At 46.2% G+C, this 21,924-nt stretch overlaps 1 protein-coding gene across 1 annotated transcript in view; it reads left to right on the forward strand.

Annotated features, from left to right (window-relative positions):
* The first annotated feature begins 10,023 nt into the window (after positions 1-10,023).
* PLEKHG5 (pleckstrin homology and RhoGEF domain containing G5) overlaps positions 10,024-21,924 on the forward strand; it is a 355,104-nt gene continuing 343,203 nt past the window's right edge. Inside the window, exons 1-2 of the mRNA XM_073603639.1 lie at positions 10,024-10,175; positions 14,196-14,272. Coding sequence (XP_073459740.1) covers positions 10,172-10,175; positions 14,196-14,272 — 81 coding nt within the window. The 5' untranslated portion in view covers positions 10,024-10,171. The remainder of the gene's footprint in view (positions 10,176-14,195; positions 14,273-21,924) is intronic.

Here is a 21,924-nt window from a genome sequence, read left to right on the forward strand (position 1 = left end):
TCGTTCCCCCACCATAGGAAAAATCCGTTCATGGCTTCGGCATGCGTGGCTTTCGCCAGACGTTCAGCTCGGCACAGATAATTCGGCGTCTTCCCAGCATAATAAATTATACAATCCACAGATGTACCATCATTCATTATTAATGTCATCTCCTCTTCATTCTTCCTTTAGTGATTAAAGTGACATATCTCAGGATAAGAGAGGAAGACATAAATAGATCAGAGGCACCCCCCCCCCCCAGCAGCAGGCAAATATGTGTTATGCAGTTGTGCTCATAAGTTTACATACCCTGGCAGAATTTATGATTTCTTGGCCATTTTTCAGAGAATATGAATGATAACACAAAAACATTTGAAGCTATTTATTATCAATCAACTGTGTTTACTCTTTTTACATCATAATCACAACAGAGACTACCCAAATGACCCTGATCAAAAGTTTACATACCCTGGTGATTTTGGCCTGATAACATGCACACAAGTTGACACAAAGGGATTTGAATGGCTATTAAAAGGTAAAAATCCTCACCTGTGATCTGTTTGCTTGTAATTAGTGTGTGTGTGTATAAAAGGTCAATGAGTCTCTGGACTCCTGACAGACCCTTGCATCTTTCATCCAGTGCTGCACTGACGTTTCTGGATTCTGAGTCATGGGGAAAGCAAAAGAATCGTCAAAGGACCTGCAGGAAAAGGTAGTTGAACTGTATAAAACAGGAAAGGGATATAAAAAGATATCCAAGGAATTGAGAATGCCAATCAGCAGTGTTCAAACTCTAATCAAAAAGTGGAAAATGAGGGGTTCTGTTGAAACCAAACCACGGTCAGGTAGACCAACTAAAATTTCAGCCACAACTGCCAGGAAAATTGTTCGGGATGCAAAGAAAAACCCACAAATAACTTCAGGTGAAATACAGGACTCTCTGAAAACATGTGGTGTGGCTGTTTCAAAATGCACAACAAGGAGGCACTTGAAGAAAGATGGACTGCATGGTCGAGTCTCCAGAAGAAAGCCATTACTACGCAAATGCCACAAAGTATCCCGATTACAATACGCCAAACAGCACAGAGACAAGCCTCAAACCTTCTGCCACAAAGTCATTTGGAGTGATAAACCAAAATTGAGCTTTTTGGCCACAACCATAAACGCTTCATTTGGAGAGAAGTCAACAAGGACTATGATGAAAGGTCCACCATCCCTACTGTGAAACACGGAGGTGGATCGCTGATGTTTTGGGGGATGTGTGAGCTACAAAGGCACAGGAAATTTGGTCAAAATTGATGGCAAGATGAATGCAGTATGTTATCAAAAAATACTGGAGGAACATTTGCATTCATCAGCCAGGAAGCTTCGCATGGGACGTACTTGGACATTCCAACATGACAATGATCCAAGACACAAGGCCAAGTCCACCTGTCATTGGCTACAGCAGAATAAAGTGAAGGTTCTGGAGTGGCCATCTCAGTCTCCTGACCTCAATATCATTGAGCCACTCTGGGGAGATCTCAGACGTGCCGTTCATGCAAGACAGCCCACGAATTTACAGGAACTGGAGGCTTTTTGCCAAGAGGAATGGGCAGCTTTACCATCTGAGAAGATAAAGAGCCTCATCCACAAATACCACAAAAAACTTCAAGCTGTCATTGATGTTAAAGGGAGCAAAACACGGTATTAAGAACTGGGGTATGTAAACTTTTAATCAGGGTCATTTGGGTAGTTTCTGTTGTGATTATGATTTATAAAGAGTAAACACAGTTGATTGATAATAAACGGCTTCAGCCAAACACCAACCATGAGTGAAAGAAAAGTTTTTGTGTTATCATTCATATTCACTGAGAAATGGCCAAGAAATCATAAATTCTGCCAGGGTATGTAAACTTATGAGCACAACTGTATCTGCAAAATAAAATAAAAGGGTACCTGGAGACAGAACGGAGGTAAAGCAAAACTCTGGACATAAACAAAAATTACATATATATGATCCAATCTGTCCGAATCATTAACCGTTTTTACTGTCAAAACCGTTTTTTTACATTTTTCTTCTTTTTTTTTTTTTTTGCACATATTTAAAAAAATAATTTTAGGCCTGAAGATTATGTAAAACCACCAAACATGATATATTTTCAGAAAGCCGACACGCCAGAGCAGTGGTCCCCCGGGACGTAGACCTGTGCAATTTCGTTTTGCTATGAATATAAATTCAGCCAAGTTTTTGGTTATTCAGAGATTCGGATGTCTCCGAATCTCCTGGGAAATAGTAACAAATGTTGTTTCGTATATTCGTTTTCTAATAAATTCCATATTTTTAGAACAATTCGAATTCGGATCGACCGATTTGAATTCTGTGTGAAGAATAGCTGGTTGTTAAGCAGCGGGCTGGGAAGCTTCTTAACAACTGATCACTTATCAGCTGTCAGCAGTGGCAGAACTCCCCCCCTGCCTCAAAGCAGCCCCCATGTTGAGGGCATGTGGCCTGGTATAGTTTTCTTTAGGGGGGTCACTCACTGCATACTCGGATAGGGGTCTGGTATGGATTTTGGGGGGACCCCACACTGTTTTTTTTTTTTAAATGTTGTAGGTTCTCCATAAAATTAATATCTGATCTGGTCCTGGTATAGTTGGGAGGGGGACCCCACCCTGTTTTTTTTTTTATTTTGGCGTGGGGTTCTTCTTAAAATCCATACCAGATCCAAAGGTCATGGTATGGATGGGGGGCCCCCATGCTGTTTTTTTTTTCAAATTTTGGTGTGGGGTTCCCTTTAAAATCCATACCAGATCTGAAGGTCCTGGTATGGATTGAGGGACCCCACTCTGTTTTCTTTTTTTTAAGTTTGGCGTGGGGTTCCTCTTAAAATCCATACCAGATCCAAAAGGTCATGGTATGGATGGGGGGCCCCAAGCTGTTTTTTTTTCAAATTTTGGTGTGGGGTTCCCCTTAAAATCCATACCAGATCTGAAGGTCCTGGTATGGATTGGGGGGGGGCATGCTGTTTTTTTTCAAATTTTGGTGTGGGGTTCCCCTTAAAATCCATACCAGATCTGAAGGTCATGGTATGGATTGGGGAACCCCACGCTGGTTTTTTTTTTTTTTTGGTGTGGGGTTCCCCTTAAAATATATAACAGATCTGAAGGTCCTGGTATGGATTGGGGGGACCCCACGCTGTTTTTTTTTCTGAGATTTTCATTGCCGGCATTCTTTTGCTTACATTTAGCTGTCAGTGGGGGAGCCCGCAGACAGCTGATAAGTCACCAGTTGTTAAGGACGAGGACGGCCGGCTTCCCGGCCTGCTCTTTAACAACCAGCTGGTCTTCACAAAGAATTCGTATCGTTTGATCATTTTTCATCCCCAGCAACAATAGACCCCCACAACAAATGACCCCCTCCAGCAACAATGTATCCCCCAGCAACAATAGACCCCCACAACAAATTACCCCCTCCAGCAACAATAGATCCACCCAGCAACAATGGATCCCCCTGCTAATGATAACAAGAAAAGTAGTAACATAGTTGCCCTGCAGCCAGCAACCATAGACCCCACAACAAAATATCCCCTCCAGCAAAAAATAGACCCCTCCAACAATAATATACCCCCCCTAAAGCAATAGATCCCCCAACAATAGACCACCCCAGCAACAAAAGACTCCCCGTAAAATAACACCCCCTCCAGCAACAATAGATCCACCCCAGCACCAATATTCCACCACCAGCAACAATAGATCTCCCAGCAGCCAGCATCAACAAACCCTCTGGCAGCCGGCATCAATAGAACTCCCTCTCTCAACAGTAGATCCCTCCCAGCAACAACTGCCCCCCCCTCCCCATGACATAAGACCTCCCCCCCAGCAACAAAAGATTCCCCGCCAGCAAAAATAGACCTCCGAAGCAACATTAACGCCCCCCCCCCCCCCCCAAAAAAAAATACCCCCCCCAAAAAATACCCAGCATCAATAGACCCTACAGCACATGCCCTGCACCCCTTACCATTACATACATTCTGTGCTGGAGGTGCCCCCCCTCGCATTCCTGCTTAAAAAAGCTCCGAGTATAACAATCAATGTTATTCACTGAACCCGTCACTGGTCATAAAGTTCTGGCTGATGGGTGAATATTGAAGATTGTTAGGAGGTGAAATCCTCGCAGGTCCTTTTTTGGAACTTCAGCCAATCCCTGCTTAGCGGGGGGGGGAGGTATGGGGGGGGGTTAGGGAGGTCAGGGCATTGTAAGTGACCCTCGCTGTTCCTTTCTAAATTTAGACTTTTTTTTTTTTTTTTTAGAAACTGTTTTTCCCAAAATCCCGAGAGAAAGAAACGTTATCACCTGTAATAACAGATTTCTATTCCTCATATCTGGCGTTGACGGTTGGGAATGCGGCGGCGGCGGACGCCAAGCCATCTTCCAGCCAGAGACCTGAAGAAGTATTTTCTTATTAGCGGTGACTGGCAATGGAAGGAATGGGCCGGTCACGGTCATCAATTCGCATTTTTAGGGATAGTTATCAGTAGAAAAGGAACGCTGCGTTTAGTTCGCTCTTCAGAGGAACGCGGGAAAAAACAATAAAATGTTATTAGCATCAGAGAGTTTAAAGGAGACACGTCATAAGAGAAATAGGAAGGCCGCCATTGCTGAAAATGCTAATCACCTGTCCTGGTAAGAATGACTCTCTGCATCTTGTATGGGTGTCACCGGGACAGGAAGTGAGGGGGAAAATGTCCCCAATGGGGTGACAGATCCCAGAAATGTTCACTTTTCACTCTTTCCAAATGAGCTGAACCCCACCGACAAACAACTGAAACAGGGAACTGCCAAAGAATTTGTATTTCTGTCCATCAAGTCCTGAGATTAACACAGCTCTGCCACACAGCACAGCCCTGCCTAGCCAGTGCAGGGGGACCTGATTTTACTCTGATGCAGTTTCACTTTCACTCCCAGGTCTTTTACCATCCCTACACCCTGTGACTGGACAGGGGAAAAGTCCTTCTGTCCCTCCCCCTTTTTCCTTTCTCCTCCTATCAGTGTGCTCCTTGCACTGCAGAACTCCTGACTGATGCTGCGTGCTGCTTCCTTCTCTCTCTCTTTGAGCTCTGCTGTAAATAAAGACTGTAGAGGAGATTACAAGAGGCTGCTACCAGGTGAAGCCCATTGCATTGCCTGGAATTAAAAAAAAAATACAAAAGATAAAGTGAGACTTCAGATATATTACCCCCCCCCCATAATTTTTTTTTCTACCCCCCCCCCCCTGATATTTTTTTTTCTAAATACATTTAAAATACCTACCCTCTCCTCGTTCCAGCACTATCCCTAACATCAGTGGACTGTTTTTCCTATGAGCCCAGGCTGTCATTTATACCCTCTCCCCTAGGGGGCGCTTCATCGCCCAGGCTGGTCAGCCTTGTAGGGATGCTGCCACTGGATGAAGGAGAAGAAGCCGGGGAGGAAAAAAAAAAGATGTGCATACTGCAGAAGGGGGCTTTGGGGGGGTCTCTTTTTGCTGTCACTGACGTATGGCATACGTCAGCAGTAGCAGGGAGGGGAGGGGGATGGGGATGCGCACCCTCCCGACAGCTGTAGCATGCATATAAATCTGACAAGGCCCCCTTCCCCCCCATGCATGGGCCCCCCTGCCATGATACCCGAGCGACTGTGTCCCACCTGCAGACACAGGACCGGTATGCCAGCGGGACGCCTGGTAGAGGGAAGGGAGGCCAGCGAATGTCCGTTCTTTAATCTCCCTTACCTGCTAAGAACTAGGAAGTGACCCGCATTATTGACGGCCTCCCGGCAAAAGCCTCACCTATAGAAAACGTACGTCCCCCATTAGGGAGATTCATCCTCTCTATTTGTCCTGCTTACCATGATCATTAAAAGTGAAAGTAAAAGAAAACCCCAAATTTTGGGTTGTCCCCGGAAAAGTAATAGAGGGGAAATCTCCTGAGGGGGACACTAGTTCTAGTGACTTGGGGGGGTCCCCAAAGAATTCCCTTAATTTGCAGGGATTTCCTCTCACTTCCTGTTTAGCTACCGGACAGGAAGTGAAGGAAAATCTCTGCAATGGGACACAGATGGTAAAAAAAAAAACGTTCTGGCAGGAGTTGTAGCCTCTCCTTTTCTCTATCCAAAATGAAAAAAAAAAGTTTTGCCCATAGTTCTACTTTCAAGTCTAATTGGGGGCCGGTTCACACCATAGAAACGCAGTCCGGATGCGTTCCAGATGCTTTTCTGCATGCGCGTTTTTAATGTGTTCCAGTGCGTTTTTGGTGCGTTTTTTTAAGCAGTCCAGTGCATTTTTTCCCTCCTCTTTTTTCTTAAATAAGGACATGTACTTTCCAGTGCGTTTTTGGTGCGTTCCAGCGCGTTTTTGATGCTTTTTACAGTGTTCCAGTACAGTCCTATGAAGGAAAAATGCAGCACGTTCTACTTTTTTTTTCCGGAACTGCAAGCACTGGTGTGAACTATGCTATTAAAAATCATATAAGCTACTTTCCATGCGTTTTTGATGCAGAAAAAAAACCGCACTGGACTGCACGTGGTGTGAACTGGCTCTGAAAAAAAAAACAGGAAAAAAAAGCACCTGAAAACGCATCAGAAACGCACCGAACGCGCCAAAACGCATTATAAACGCACATGCAGAAATGCACCCAGGACGAATCTGGGGTGCGTGTCTTCGTGGTGTGAACTGGCTCTCAGAAAGAAACTCCTCGATTTTGGGTCGTCCCCAGAATAGTAATAGAGAAATCTTCCAATGGGGACACTAGTTCCGGTGACCTGAGAGGGGGGGGGTTCTTAATTTGGAGGTGTTTCTTCTCACTTCCTGTTTGGCTCTGGGACAGGAAGTGAAGGAAAATCTCCCCAATGGGATACAGATGGTGAAAATTATTTTTTAACATCTGTGCAAAAAAAAAAAAAAAAAAAAAGCAAAACGGCTCTGGTGACGAAATTTGTGCGGCAAATCCAACAGAATAGAATCGACTTAATGAATGTTGCAAAATGTTTCAGTGACGTTCTTTTTTTTTTAGAAAGGAACGTCAGATTTTTGTTTTGGATTTTGCCGGTTAGAATAAATATTTTGCCGAGTCTTTGTCAGATGTTATCCCGCGCCGTGCCGATCGAATGAGGCCGTCTCTGTGTGTTTACCCAGATAGGAGCGCATCCATTCATCACTTCCAACACAAGTGCCGTCCGTCTTCATGACTCACCTCGCCGGTGGGTGAAGCGAGCCGCCGCGCAAATCCCTTTATTGCTTCTATCCGGTGAAGACCTCCGTAAAGAGCAACGCCGCCTCCCCCCCCCCCCCCTTTGCATTACAGTTTTATTAGCTGTTGATCCTGCCAGTAGATACGTTATTTTACCACTTCCTTTAACCACTTGACCTCTGGAAGGTTTTACGCCCTTTATGACCAGGTCATTTTTTGCTGTTTTTTCTCCACAAATGGAAGCTTTCTTTTGATGGTATTTAACCACTTGCTGCCCGCCCCGCCGTCAAATGACGGCCTCCCAGAATGACCGTTCTGGCGTGCCCCTGGGGGCACGCAGCGCGGCGATTGCGGCCGCGCCATGTTGCTAGGACACGGCGCGACGCCGCTATGTGTAAAGAGCCGCGAACAAGGCTCTTTAACAATGTGATCGGCTGTGTCCAATCACAGCCGGTTACATGTAAACACGGAGATGCCGGTACCTCCTCATCAGTGCCGCCTCATCAGCGCCCATCAGTGAAGGAGAAAAATTACTTATTTACTAAATTTACTGACAGAAACTAAGAAAAACTTTTTTTTTTCTTTTTTTTTTTTTCTAAATTTTTGGGCTTTTTTTTTTTTTTTTTTTTTTTTAGGAAAAAAAATACCCAGCAGTGATTAAATACCACCAAAAGAAAGTTCTATTTGTGTAAAGAAATTGATAACAATTTCACATGGGTACAGTGTTGCAATTGTCATTCAAAGTGTGACAGCGCTGAAAGCTGAGAAATGGCCTGGGCAGGAAGGGGGTAAAAGTGCCCGGTATTGAGGTGGTTAATCACCTCTGCGTTTTTTTATTCTTTACTATATATAACCAGTGGCGGCTGGTGCTCAATTTTCTTGGGTGATTGGGGGCAGCCGTGGCCCCCCCACTCAGCCAGCCAAACACCCCCCCCTCCACCCCCGGCGATTGATTGCCGTGTCCCCCATCATTCGATTGATCGATCGCTGGTTCGCTCACCCGCCAGGCCCCCCAGTCATCCCCGCACTTATCCCATCCAGCTTGCGGCTTTGGCGGTTCCCCCCTGCGTCTCCTCTCCTCGGTCGCTTCTCCCCCAGAGCCAATCACCTCCCTAGGGAACACTTAATCCCTTAATCAACCCCCCCTAGTGTTAACCCCTTCCCTGCCAGTGACTAGACGTGCAGAACAAAAAAAACTTGTTTCGTTTATTTTCGATTCGTTATTTACATAAATTAGTTTAGTTAAATTTGTTTCATTCATTTAATTCATTTCGGAATTCGTTTTGTTTATTCGTTTTCGAATCGATTTGAATTTTTCGAATTCGAATAGATTTCCAATTTAAAGAGAGAGAGTAAAATAGAAAATAAAGGAATAGAATAGAATTTTTTTTTAAATTATCATTATTATTTTTTATATTCTCTTCCTTTATTTTCTATTCTATTTTATTCTCTTTGGAAATTGGAAAACTATTTGAATTCGAAAAGTTGCCTATGGGGGAGGAGGAGTCGCCTAGGGGGAGAGGAGGAGTCACCTAGGAGGCAAAGAGGAGTCGCCTAGAAGGAGTCTCCTAGGGGGAGGAGTCACCTAGGGGGAGAGGAGGAGTACCCTAGGAGGCGAGGAGTCGCCGCCTAGGGGGGAGGAGGAGTCACCTAGGGGGGAGGAGGAGTCACCTAGGGGGGAGGAGGAGTCACCTAGGCAGCGCGGGAGCTGGGTACTGGTCAAAGCTAGGTATCCGCTCCCCCCCCTCCAAAAATGACATGACAAACGTTGCATATTTGGGGGGGAAGTGGTTAAAGTGGAACTTCCATTTTTGGGTGGAACTCCGCTTTAAAAAAAACAAAAAGAAGGGGGGGGGGATGTACAGGAATGAGACAAAAACGCACATGCAGAAAAGCATCTTGAACTCCATCCGGACTGCGTTTCTATGGTGTGAACCGGCCCTTTACAGTGTGCTTTCAGATGGACGGCCAGGGGGGGGGGGTGGTAAAAAACGAACGGCTGAGCCAGAACTGTCCCAAAACAGCTGTACAGATGCGTTTTTTTCACCCTGGGAGTAGTGCCTGTCAAACTCATGCACACGATTTTGGCGTAGTGCTGCATCAAAGGGTTAAATCAGGTGGTGAGGCAGCATAATAATGCCTGTCAAATGCCCTCTTTAAAAAAAAAAGCGATCCAAACATGGATTGCTCTTCAGAGGGCGGCAGACATGCACCTATTATGTTATGATGAGTTTTTGATGCGTTTGCGTCACGGTAAATAGCCCTTTTTTTTTTCCAGACGCCCCCACTGTGTTGGTTTTCTATTGTATGGATTCTTATCCTATCATCTTGGCTAGTAAGGCTCCCTTTCCACCAGTGCGACCTTGTCATGTGACTTTGGACACATAAAGTCGCATGACAAGTCGCAGCCCCATTGATTTCAATGGCACCCGTTTCCCATCTATGCGACTTAAATTTGCAGAGACTTTGAAAAGGTTCCTGCACTGCCTTTGATGCGACTTTCTCTCAGAGAGTGTAAAGCCGGATCAAAGTCGCAACTCTGGAAATCCAGCCTAACACTTTCCAAAAAAAAACGCATGCCAAACGCGCTGTGAACATTAGAGGGGGGCGTTTACATTGACGTGAATGGAGGCGATTGGGGAGTGGATGACGGATACATTTTGGTGCGACGCGAACACGGACGCGGGAACGACGCTAACAATTGGCGCAGAGCGCAGACAGGCGTTGGCGAGGCGGATGGGACGCGGATGGGACGCCCGCTTTTGACGCCGGTGGAGACTTCGGCGGCGAGGGTTAAATTTGGAGTTTACCTTTAAGTCGTTTTTTTTTTTTTTTTTCCCTCGCTCTGCCTGTCAGCTTGTGACGGGGAAGTCAGATCTCCTCGCTGTTCTTTATCCGCTTCGCAGCCACAGACAACACACGTCCCCCGCCGGCTCTGCGGTGACGAAGGATTCTGCGATTATCTCATAACGGACGCTCAGCGATGGGTGAGTCTAAACGACCCGATCATGCGTCGTAGGTGACCCGGCCCCCGGAGGGGAGAGATGGCCGGCTCCGCTCCTCCATCTACCTCATCCTCTATTATTATTATTATGAGGAGTCCACACAACGTTCACATTGACTGGATGAGGTGGAGCAATGGCAGCCGTATCCCATAGCAACCCAGCAGAATCCATCTCAGCAGTTCGCTGCAGTCTGGTTGCTCTGGGTTACTGTGTACAGAGAATGCACCGTATCTATAGCAACCACTAAGAATTCACCTCAGTAACCCATAGCAACCATACTGCATCTCAGCACCGAGTCTGCAGTCTGGTTGCTATGGGTTACTATGTATAGCGAAGGCACTGTGTCAGTACTAACCAGTCAGAATTCATTTCTGCCTCTTGCTGCAGTCTGGATGCTACAGGTTACTATGTGCAGAGAATGCATCATATCCATAGCAACCAATTAGAATTCATTGCGGCAGGGAGCTGCAGTCTTGTTGCTATGGGTTACTATGTACCTATAGAAACCAGCCAGAATATATCTCAGCAGCTCGCTGCCGTCTAGTTGCTGTGGGTTACCGAGTACGGAGAATGCGCCATATCCATAGCAACCAGTTAGAATTCATCTTAGCAGCTTGCTGCCATCTAGTTGCTATGGGTTACTATGTACAGAGAATGTACAGTATCTATATCAACCAGTTAGGCTTCCTCTCAGTAACCCATAGCAACCAGACAGCAGCTCCCTGCTGAGATGAATTCTAACTGGTTTCTATAGATACTGTACATTCTCTGTACATAGTAACCCATAGCAACTGGACGGCAGCAAGCGGCTGAGATAAATTCTATATACAGTGAATGTACAGTATCTATAGAAACCAGCTTGAATTAATCTCAGCAGGGAGCTGCTGTCTGGTTGCTATGGGTTACTGAGATGAAGTCTAACTGGTTGATATTATACATTCTCTGTACATAGTAACCCATAGCAACTAGATGGCAGCAAGCTGCTGAGATATATTCTGGCTGGTTTCTAAAGATACGGCACATTCTCTGTACCTAGCTGCTCACTGCCATCTGGTTGCTGTGGGTTACCGTGTACAGAGAATGCACTGTATCTATAGCAACCAGTTAGGATTCAATGTCAGCAGCTTGCTGCAGTAACATGCAGTCTGGTTGTTATGGGTTACTATGTACAGAGAATGCACCGTATCTATATCAACCAGTTAGACTTCATCTCAGTAACCCATAGCAACCAGACATCAGCGAGCTGCTGAGATGAGTTCTACCTGGTTAGTATAGATACGATGCATTCTCTGTACACAGTAACTCATAGCAACCAGACTGCAGCTCCTTGCTATGTACAGAGTATCACTTTATCTATAGTACCCAGTTAGAATTAATCTCAGCAGGGAGCTGCTGTCTGGTTGCTATGGGTTACCATGTACAGAGAATGCACTGTATCCATAGCAACCAGTTAGGATTCATCTTAGCAGCTCGCTGCAGTAACATGCAGTCTGGTTGTTATGGGTTACTATGTACAGAGAATGCACCTTATCTATATCAACCAGTTAGACTTCATCTCAGTAACCCATAGCAACCAGACATCAGCGAGCTGCTGAGATGAGTTCTACCTGGTTAGTATAGATACGATGCATTCTCTGTACACAGTAACTCATAGCAACCAGACTGCAGCTCCTTGCTTTGTACAGAGTATCACTTTATCTATAGTACCCAGTTAGAATTAATCTCAGCAGGGAGCTGCTGTCTGGTTGCTATGGGTTACCGTGTACAGAGAATGCACTGTATCCATAATAACCAGTTAGAATTAATCTGAGCATCTCGCTGCCATCTTGTTGCTATGGGTTACCGTGTAAAAAGAATGCACTGTATCCATAGCAACCAGTTAGATATCCTCTCAGTAGCTTGCTGCAGTAAAATGCAGTCTGGTTGCTATGGGTTAATATGTACAGAGAATGCATTGTATCCATAGCAACCAGTTATAATTAATCTCAGCCGCTCGCTTCCATCTGGTTGCTTTGGGTTACTGTGTACAGAGAATGTACCATATCTATAGTAACCAGTTAGACCCATAGCAACCAGATGGCAGCGAGCTGCTGAGATGAATTCTTACTAGTTGCTATGGATACGGGGTACATAATGCACAGAGTGCAGGGGTCAGGGGGTATGTAATGCACAGAGTGCAGGGGTCAGGGGTATGTATTGCACAGAGTACAGGGGGCAGGAGTAAGTAATGCACAGAGTACAGGGGTCAGGGGTATGTAATGCACAGAGTGCAGGGGTCAGGGGAAAGTAATGCACAGACCACAAAAGTCAGGAGTGAATAATGCACAGAATGCAGGGGTCAGGGGTACGTAATGCAGAGAGCACACAGGTCAGGAGTGAATAATACACAGAGTGCAGGGGTCAGGGGTACGTAATGCAGAGAGCACAAAGATCAGGAGTGAATAACACACAGAGCGCAAAGGTCAGGAGTGAATAATACACAGAGTGCAGGGGTCAGGGGTATGTAATGCACAGAGTACAGGGGTCAGGGGTACGTAATACACAGAGTACAGGGGTCAGGGTTATGTAATGCACAGAGTACAGGGGTCAGGGGTACGTAATGCACAGAGTACAGGGGTCAGGGGTACGTAATGCACAGAGTACAGGGGTCAGGGGTATGTAATGCACAGAGTACAGGGGTCAGGTGTAAGTAATGTTCAGAGTACAGGGATCAGGGGTATGTAACCCACAGAGTACAGGGGTCAGGGGTATGTAATGCACAGAGTGCAGGGTTCAGGGGTATGTAATGCACAGAGTGCAGGGTTCAGGGGTATGTAATGCACAGAGTGCAGGGTTCAGGGGTATGTAATGCACAGAGTGCAGGGTTCAGGGGTATGTAATGGACAGAGTGCAGGGGTCAGGGGTAGGTAATGCACAGAGTACAGGGGTCAGGGGTATGTAATGCACAGAGTACAGGGGTCAGGTGTAAGTAATGTTCAGAGTACAGGGATCAGGGGTATGTAATCCACAGAGTACAGGGGTCAGGGGTATGTAATGCACAGAGTGCAGGGTTCAGGGGTATGTAATGCACAGAGTGCAGGGTTCAGGGGTATGTAATGCACAGAGTGCAGGGTTCAGGGGTATGTAATGGACAGAGTGCAGGGGTCAGGGGTAGGTAATGCACAGAGTACAGGGGTCAGGGGTATGTAATGCACAGAGTACAGGGGTCAGGTGTAAGTAATGTTCAGAGTACAGGGATCAGGGGTATGTAATCCACAGAGTACAGAGTACAGGGGTCAGGGGTATGTAATGCACAGAGTGCAGGGTTCAGGGGTATGTAATGCACAGAGTGCAGGGGTCAGGGGTATGTAATGCACAGAGTGCAGGGTTCAGGGGTATGTAATGCACAGAGTGCAGTGGTCAGGGGTATGTAATGCACAGAGTACATGCACAGCTGGTTAACCAGTATCAATGTAGAAATAATCTATGTCGCCGGCACACCATGGATCCATATAACAGTCCAAACATTTATTAGAGCGATCGTATTCCAATGATTCAGTCAGTCATGGGATGTCATACGGGACTCCTGAAAAAGGTCTTGTGTGGTCCGGAGTATGATGAGTTCAGTAGGTGCCCCGGGGTCATGAATCTATCACAAGCCGTCTACAATGCTCTCTATGGATTCCACTGATAGTGTAGCAATGAGCAGCACAGCTTTCCGGTTTTATACAAATGATCCAATCAGAGGACGGTGCAGATCTGCTGGTCGGGGTGCTGTAGGTGAGGGCAGCTTCACTGACCTTTGTACATAAAAATGATAAAAGGACGAACGTCCCTCCTTCATAGGAAGAGTCATGGAGTGGGGTGGGGGGGGGGGGGTCTTTGGTAATAACAGCCAATTGGGTCGGGTTATAAACTGAAACCTTGCCATGGGCAACATCATTTCTCTTCTGACCCAGTTTTATAAGTGAGAATCCTGAACAATTCTATTTGGTTAAATAATTAGCATATTTCTATTTTTAGATGAACGGGCAGCGACCGAGGAGAAGGTCCTGGTGTGTGAGAGCTCAGACTGCATCGATAAAAGACGAGCGGCTAAGGTAGGTGCCTCCGATCAGATTGGATTGCTGGATTAACCAAACCTTTTGGACCATTTTGCCTCTGTGCCAAAGCTTCCTGTAATAAAGACCGCTAACTGCTGCTCTCCCTCCTTGTGCAGTGTGACCGGTCTTGTCTCCGCCCCTCTCCTGTAGTTTTCTGTAGTGGGTGGGGCCTGCTTGGCCTCTCCCACAGCTCTGCTCTCTCCCCTTGTGCAGGTTGACCGGTCTTGTCTCCGCCCCCTCCTGTAGTTTTTTTGTAGTGGGTGGGGCCTGCTTGGCCCCTCCCAAAGCTCTGCTCCCTGCGCAGGCTATGTACAGCACAGTGCTGATGTCACAAGAAAATATATTTGTTTGCAAAGACGTTTGGTGCACACAGTGTGGATTTGTATTGTTTCTGGCAACAATTGGTTGGTTGTTGGTTATTATTTGCATTTTATAGATACATTTTTTTTTATTGTTGCATGCTGGATGTTATGTGATTATACTGCATACGGAGTTTAATCCATGGCTTCTCATTTATTATTATATCTTGGATATCACACAGTTCCTGGTCAGGTTTAATAATATATTTGTATTTTTATTTTTGCTGCTGTGATCTGACTTCCTGTTGGAGGATGGCTACGTTCGTTCTCCGTAGTTCAGCTGTATGTAGGAATGTAGTCGCCCTCTCTTGTTCACTATAGAGATGGACTAAGGACGATGGTTGGATTTGTAGGGTACATGACCACAACGAACCTGCTAACTGTTTGTTCCAAACAATCGGAAGTGAGGGCCGGGTTCCCACTGCTGCAATGTCAGACATCACATGTGATTCGCACCGCATTGCTGTGCAAATCACATGCGATGTCTGTGCGATGCGAATTCAGTCATACAGATTGTAAGGCTGAAAATTGCATCGCGTTCCAACCAAACTCGTGCAGGACCCTTTTTTTTTTTGGTCCGCACCAGAGTCAGGATCGCATGGGTGTTCACACCCAATGCGATCCGATTGCTGTCCGAATTGACAGTTCGCACTGCGATATGCAAACCGATCATGGGGGTGTCAATAACTTTGCATTGACACTCCCAGCGGTTCGCATAGGGCAGTATGAACTTCCTGTGAGTCAGGTGCCATACGGGAACCTTCAGTGGATTTGCAGGGTTCCCGTATCACACCAATGTGAACCGAGCCCAAGGTCTGGTTCACCCCTATGCGTTTTTTTTAGTGGATTTTCAGTTTGCAGAAACGCACTACAGTCCATGTAACACAATTTCCTATCGGTCATGTTCACATCTGTGCATTTTATGGAAAGGGCCAGGGACTTTTTTCTGGTTTTTGGTTCCATAGACTTGTTATGCCCCGTACACACGGTCGGACTTTGTTCGGACATTCCGACAACAAAATCCTAGGATTTTTTCCGACGGATGTTGGCTCAAACTTGTCTTGCATACACACGGTCACACAAAGTTGTCGGAAAATCCGATCGTTTTAAACGTGGTGACGTAAAACACGTACGTCGGGACTATAAACTGGGCAGTGGCCAATAGCTTTCATCTCTTTATTTATTCTGAGCATGCATGGCACTTTGTCCGTCGGATTTGTGTACACACGATCGGAATTTCCGACAACGGATTTTGTTGTCGGAAAATTTTATCTCCTGCTCTCCAACTTTGTGTGTCGGAAAATCCGATGGAAAATGTCCGATGGAGCCCACACACGGTCGGAATTTCCGACAACACGCTCCGATCGGACATTTTCCATCGGAAAATCCGACCGTGTGTACGGGGCATTAGGGTTAAAGTTCATAGGTCAAAGGTCAGTTGGGGTTAGGGTTAGAACTTATAGTTAGGGTTGGGGTTAGGGTTAGAACTTAGGGTTAGGGTTAGAACTTAGGATTGGGGTTAGGGCTAGAAGTTAGGGTTAGGGTTAGAACTTAGGGTTGGGGTTAGGGTTAGAACTTCAGGTTGGGGTTAGGGTTAGAAGTTAGGGCTAGAGTTATAACTTAGGGTTAGGGTTCGGGTTAGAGGTTAGGGTTAGAACTTATGGTCAGAGTTGGGGTTAGGGGTAGAACTTAGGGTTAGGGTTAGACCTTAGGGTTAGGGTTAGAACTAAGGGTTAGAACTTAGGGTTGGGGTTAGGGTTAGAACTTAGGGTTAGGGTTAGACCTTAGGGTTAGGGTTAGAACTTAGGGTTGGAGTTAGGGTTAGAACTTATGGTTAGGGTTGGGGTTAGGGTTAGAACTTAGGGTTGGGGTTAGGGTTAGAACTTAGGGTTGGGGTTAGGGTTAGAACTTAGGGTTAGGGTTGGGGTTAGAGTTAGAGGTTAGGGTTAGAACTTTTAGGGTTAGGGGGTTAGGGTTAGGGGGTTAGGGTTAGAACTTAGGGTTAGGGGGTTAGGGTTACCCCTTGAAGAACAAGGTTAGGACTCAGGGATTGGAATAGGGACCTCCTCCAAAGGTCAGCATGCGGGTCCCCAGAGGTCAATGGTCAAGAGGCCTGGCTGACCCACCCCCACCAAAGTGTTCCACCTACCCCAACTAAGTCGGGGAATGAACAATTCCTAATGGATCAAAAACTTGTATTGAAAAATTGCAAAATGCACCTGGAATATGCAAACTGCTAACCGCTTAGATGTGAATCAGGACTTAGAGAGAAAAGATCTGAGAGCTCTCAGAGGACAGCACAAGGAGGTAGAAAAATGCAGTAAGGCTCGATTCACATCTATGTATGTTGCTGTCCCCCCACCCCCCCCACTCCAAAGCACCTTCACCCATGTTGATGGGGACAAGGGCCTCTTCCTGACAACCATAGCTGGTGATTGTCGTAGGTCTGCGGGCGGGGGCTTATCAGAATCTGGAAGCCGCCTTTTACAAGGGGGCCCCCAGATCCCGGCAAAGGTAGTGAGACAGTCAGCAGTAAATGGCTTCAAACATGCTTGAGAAAAATATAGATCTATAATATTCAGACAACAAAGTTAAAACCAAACAAAACAATAAAAACAAAAAAACTAAACAAAACAAAGAAAAAAATGGACAGACTCGATGGACTCCTTGGTCTTTTTCTGCCGTCACTTCTCTATGTTTCTATTATACATTTGTTTTAGGTATAAGTGGATACTAATTTCATAACTAATGTATGTTGGATATTATATGACTGAATATTATCAGATTTGTAAAATAAATATTTTCGTATTACATTCTGTTGTTGGACATTATCGGATATTTTTACATGTTGCTTTCTCTATTGAGGTCTGTAGTTATTATCCATACTGGATTCGATGGCTCCCACTGAAACTCTGGTGGGGATTTTGTTTTTTTCCGATCTGCGTGCCTACCTCCGGGATGTCTCCGCTCTGCTAATCTGGGGCAGCCCTCATAGGAAGTACTCACCATACTAAGCTCCATTTGAATGATCGGCGGTTGTTTTTGCTGTGAAATTGATCACTTGGAAACCGAAATGCAAATGCAGCAACAATGATAAATGAGCCGCCTGTCTGAGGTCATCCTCTTATGTCATTTTGCATATTTTAAACCTACTTAAAGAGAAAAGGTGGTTTAGTTGAGGAGGGGGAAAAAACATCCCCTTTGGTTAACCATATGCATGTATGCGAGTTAGCAATAGCTGTTCTCACATTCCTGTCCTCTCCGATTAAATCAAAAAGTGTTTTTTTCTTTTTTTTTTTGGATGAAGGAATAGATGTACAATATTGGCATCAGAATGCCATCCCGGCCTTGGGAAGTGCTCCATTAAAGTGAAACGATGGGCAAATCAAAAAATTGCAAATACCATTAGGGTTGTCACCTTTTGTTCTGGGACTGGGGCGGAGCAGGGGGCAAGGCTATTCGTGGTGCACATAGCACACCACACCGAATGGTGGGTGGGGAAAAGTTAGACTAACAGTGGGAGGGACTTAAAGGGGTGTGGTTAAATAAAAAAAACGGAGCCTGCTCTGCTCTGGGTCAGAAGTGCAAAAAACACAGAGTGCAGGGGTCAGGGGTACGTAATGCAGAGAGCACAAAGGTCAGGAGTGAATAACGCACAGAGTTCAGGGGAAAGTAATGCACAGAGCGCAAAGGTCAGAAGTGAATAATGCACAGAGTGCAGGGGTCAGGGGAAAGTAATGCACAGAGAACAAAGGTCAGGAGTGAATAACGCACAGAGTGCAGGGGTCAGGGGAAAGTTGTGCACAGAGCTCAAATGTCAGGAGTGAATAACGCACAGAGTGCAGGGGTCAGGGGAAAGTAATGCACAGAGCACAAAGGCAGAAGTGAATAACACACAGAGTGTAAAAGTCAGGCGTGAATAACGCCCAGAATGCAGGGGAAAGTAATGCACAGAGCGCAAAGGTCAGGAGTGAATAACGCACAGAGTGCAGGGGTGCAGGAGTCAAGGGAAAGTAATGCACAGAGCACAAAGGTCAGGAGTGAATAACGCACAGAGTGCAGGGGTCAGGGGAAAGTTGTGCACAGAGCTCAAATGTCAGGAGTGAATAACGCACAGAGTGCAGGGGTCAGGGGAAAGTAATGCACAGAGCACAAAGGCAGAAGTGAATAACACACAGAGTGTAAAAGTCAGGCGTGAATAACGCCCAGAATGCAGGGGAAAGTAATGCACAGAGCGCAAAGGTCAGGAGTGAATAACGCACAGAGTGCAGGGGTGCAGGAGTCAAGGGAAAGTAATGCACAGAGCACAAAGGTCAGGAGTGAATAATGCAGAGGGCAGGGGTCAGGAGAAAGTACAAAGGTCAGGGGTGAATAACACACAGAGCGTAAAGGTCAGGAGTGAATAATGCAGAGGGCAGGGGTCAGGGGAAAGTACAAAGGTCAGGGGTGAATAACGCATAGATCGCAAAGGTCAGGAGTGTATAATGCACAAAGTTTAGGGGTCAGGAGAGTGGAAGGGGTCAGGAGTGCATAATGCACAGAGTGCAGGGGTCAGAAGTGAATAACACAGAGTGCTGGGGTCAGGAGTTAGTAACGCACAGTAATGTGGAAAGGTCAGGAGTAAGTAAAGCAACAAAGTTCAGGGGTCAGGCATAGCTGTATCTATGGAGAAGCAGCCTTTCCGTCCTAGGATTGGACTACAATACCCTCTCCTCCTTTCCATAACATACAGAGGAGGGGAAGGGTTCTGCAAGCCCAGAGAGAGCTGAAAACAATGTATCTAATAAGAAAGCAGTACAGGAAGAGAGAGAACCGGATGTAACTACCTGAGAAGATTTCTGGCAGGATCAGCAGGTAATTATTGAAACAGATAAGAGACATTATTTTTTTCAATGGTCTATTTAACATACAATAAAAAGATCAAAATTAAGTTCATTGTTAGGGATTACAGACCCTATAACCCTATAATACAATATTTTTACTATAGTTGTCCTTTAACTGCTATTTTGCAGCTGTTGTAAGATGTAGAGAACGTGGAATGTGATGTCTCATCCAATGCCATTTGTTCTAAATAAAAGGAGGATGGCTCTTTGTAGAAGGCTTGGCTCATTGAGGGCCACATTTTGTCGGAGGATACAAGGGCCACCGCCGTCGGGCCACATTTAACCCCTGCACACCTGGTAGCATGCCAGCACATAATTGGCTGAGCGTCTAGATTACATCCATGTTACAATTAAACTTCACAGACCTGACAGGGACTTGTCCTAATCCACTTGATCCGTATTGCCAGGCTTAGTGGATTTGGCTCCCATTATCTCTCTGGGGATCGGGGACGTCTTGTTCCTGGAATAGGAGAATCGGCACACAAAGGCGGCCTATGAAAGGTACAGATTGGAGGAGTTTTCTTTTTATTTATTTTTATTAATCTTTTGTTTCGCAATTTGCTGCGATACTGATGGCCAGATTTGGAGGTTTGATGTCTCTGATGAACTATTGGTGGTCCTGACAGGTGGGATGGGGGCTATTTACCTTGACAGGTGGGAGGGGGCTATTTACCTTGACAGGTGGGAGGGGGGCTATTTACCTTGACAGGTGGGAGGGGGCTATTTACCTTGACAGGTGGGAGGGGGCTATTTACCTTGACAGGTGGGAGGGGGCTATTTACCTTGACAGGTGGGAGGGGGGCTATTTACCTTGACAGGTGGGAGGGGGCTATTTACCTTGACAGGTGGGAGGGGGCTATTTACCTTGACAGGTGGGAGGGGGGCTATTTACCTTGACAGGTGGGAGGGGGCTATTTACCTTGACTGGGGGAAGGGGGGCTATTTATCTCGACAAGTGGGAAGGGGGCTATTTACCTTGACTGGTGGGAGGGGGGCTATTTACCTTGACAGGTGGGAGGGGGCTATTTACCTTGACAGGTGGGAGGGGGCTATTTACCTTGACTGGTGGGAGGGGGGCTATTTATCTCGACAAGTGGGAGGGGGACTATTTACCTTGACATGTAGGAGGGGAGCTAGTTACCTTGACAGGTGGGAGGGGGGCTATTTGCATTGACATGTGGGAGGGGGGCTGTTTGCCTTGACAGGTGGGAGGGGGGCTGTTTACCTTGACAGGTGGGAGGGGGCTATTTACCTTGACAGGTGGGAGGGGGCTATTTACCTTGACAGGTGGGAGGGGGGCTATTTACCTTGACAGGTGGGAGGGGAGCTATTTACCTTGACATGTAGGAGGGGGGCTATTTACCTTGACAGGTGGGAGGGGAGCTATTTACCTTGACATGTGGGAGGGGGCTATTTACCTTGACAGGTGGGAGGGGAGCTATTTACCTTGACATGTAGGAGGGGGGCTATTTACCTTGACAGGTGGGAGGGGGGCTATTTACCTTGACATGTAGGAGGGGGGCTATTTACCTTGACAGGTGGGAGGGGGGCTATTTGCATTGACATGTAGGAGGGGGGCTATTTACCCTGACAGGTGGGAGGGGGGCTATTTACCTTGACGGGTGGGAGGGGGCTGTTTACCAATCGGATCGCTGGTAGAAATAGTAACATTGAAATTTTGCGCCAGCAATTAGATGCAAACCTAGATTTGCACTGCTGAATTCTGAAAGTGCATGCGCTCGGTGTATAGTGTTGGGTACATTGTTACTGCATTTGAAGGGAAGGTTGATACATTTTATTGTGTTTTTTTACGGAATTCAGTTTAGTCTAGGTGCATTCAATGCTGGCTACACATGCGTCAATTTTTCTGGTCAATCCCATTGAGTCTGATGAATAGGTGGCCCATCGCTGGCATCTCTATTCAAGTCATGCATGACATATCATATAATCTTACTTCATTCTTCAATGTTGGGGTACTCTAATCTGGTGATTTTTAATTTTTTTTTAATAGCGGGGTTATTGAAGTCATGGAAGTCCACCCAATAAAATGTTTATGCAGCAGGGGTCCGAATTGAATTTTTGCGAGATCCCAACACAGTCCCCCCTTCTCCTCTTAGGCTAGGTTCCCATCTCTGCAGATAGGGAACGCACCCTAAATCGCACATGTTCCCGCCATGAGGAACACGCTGCACTTTAGCAGAAGCACAGGGGTGCCATTAATTCTTAATGGTACCCCCACATATCGGCACCTGTGGTGCATTTTAGCGTGCACAATTTGAAAAAAAGGTCAGGGACGTCGTTCACCACAGTTCCTTCCCCTTTGCATCAAGAATCCCTCCCCCCACCCCCACAGCAGTGGCCTCAGCCCCCCCTTAACATCACCTCCCCTTTCACCCCTTTCAGTCGT

The sequence above is a fragment of the Aquarana catesbeiana genome, linkage group LG10 (assembly GCF_042186555.1).
Source record: "Aquarana catesbeiana isolate 2022-GZ linkage group LG10, ASM4218655v1, whole genome shotgun sequence".
Classification (NCBI taxonomy): Eukaryota; Metazoa; Chordata; class Amphibia; order Anura; family Ranidae; genus Aquarana; species Aquarana catesbeiana.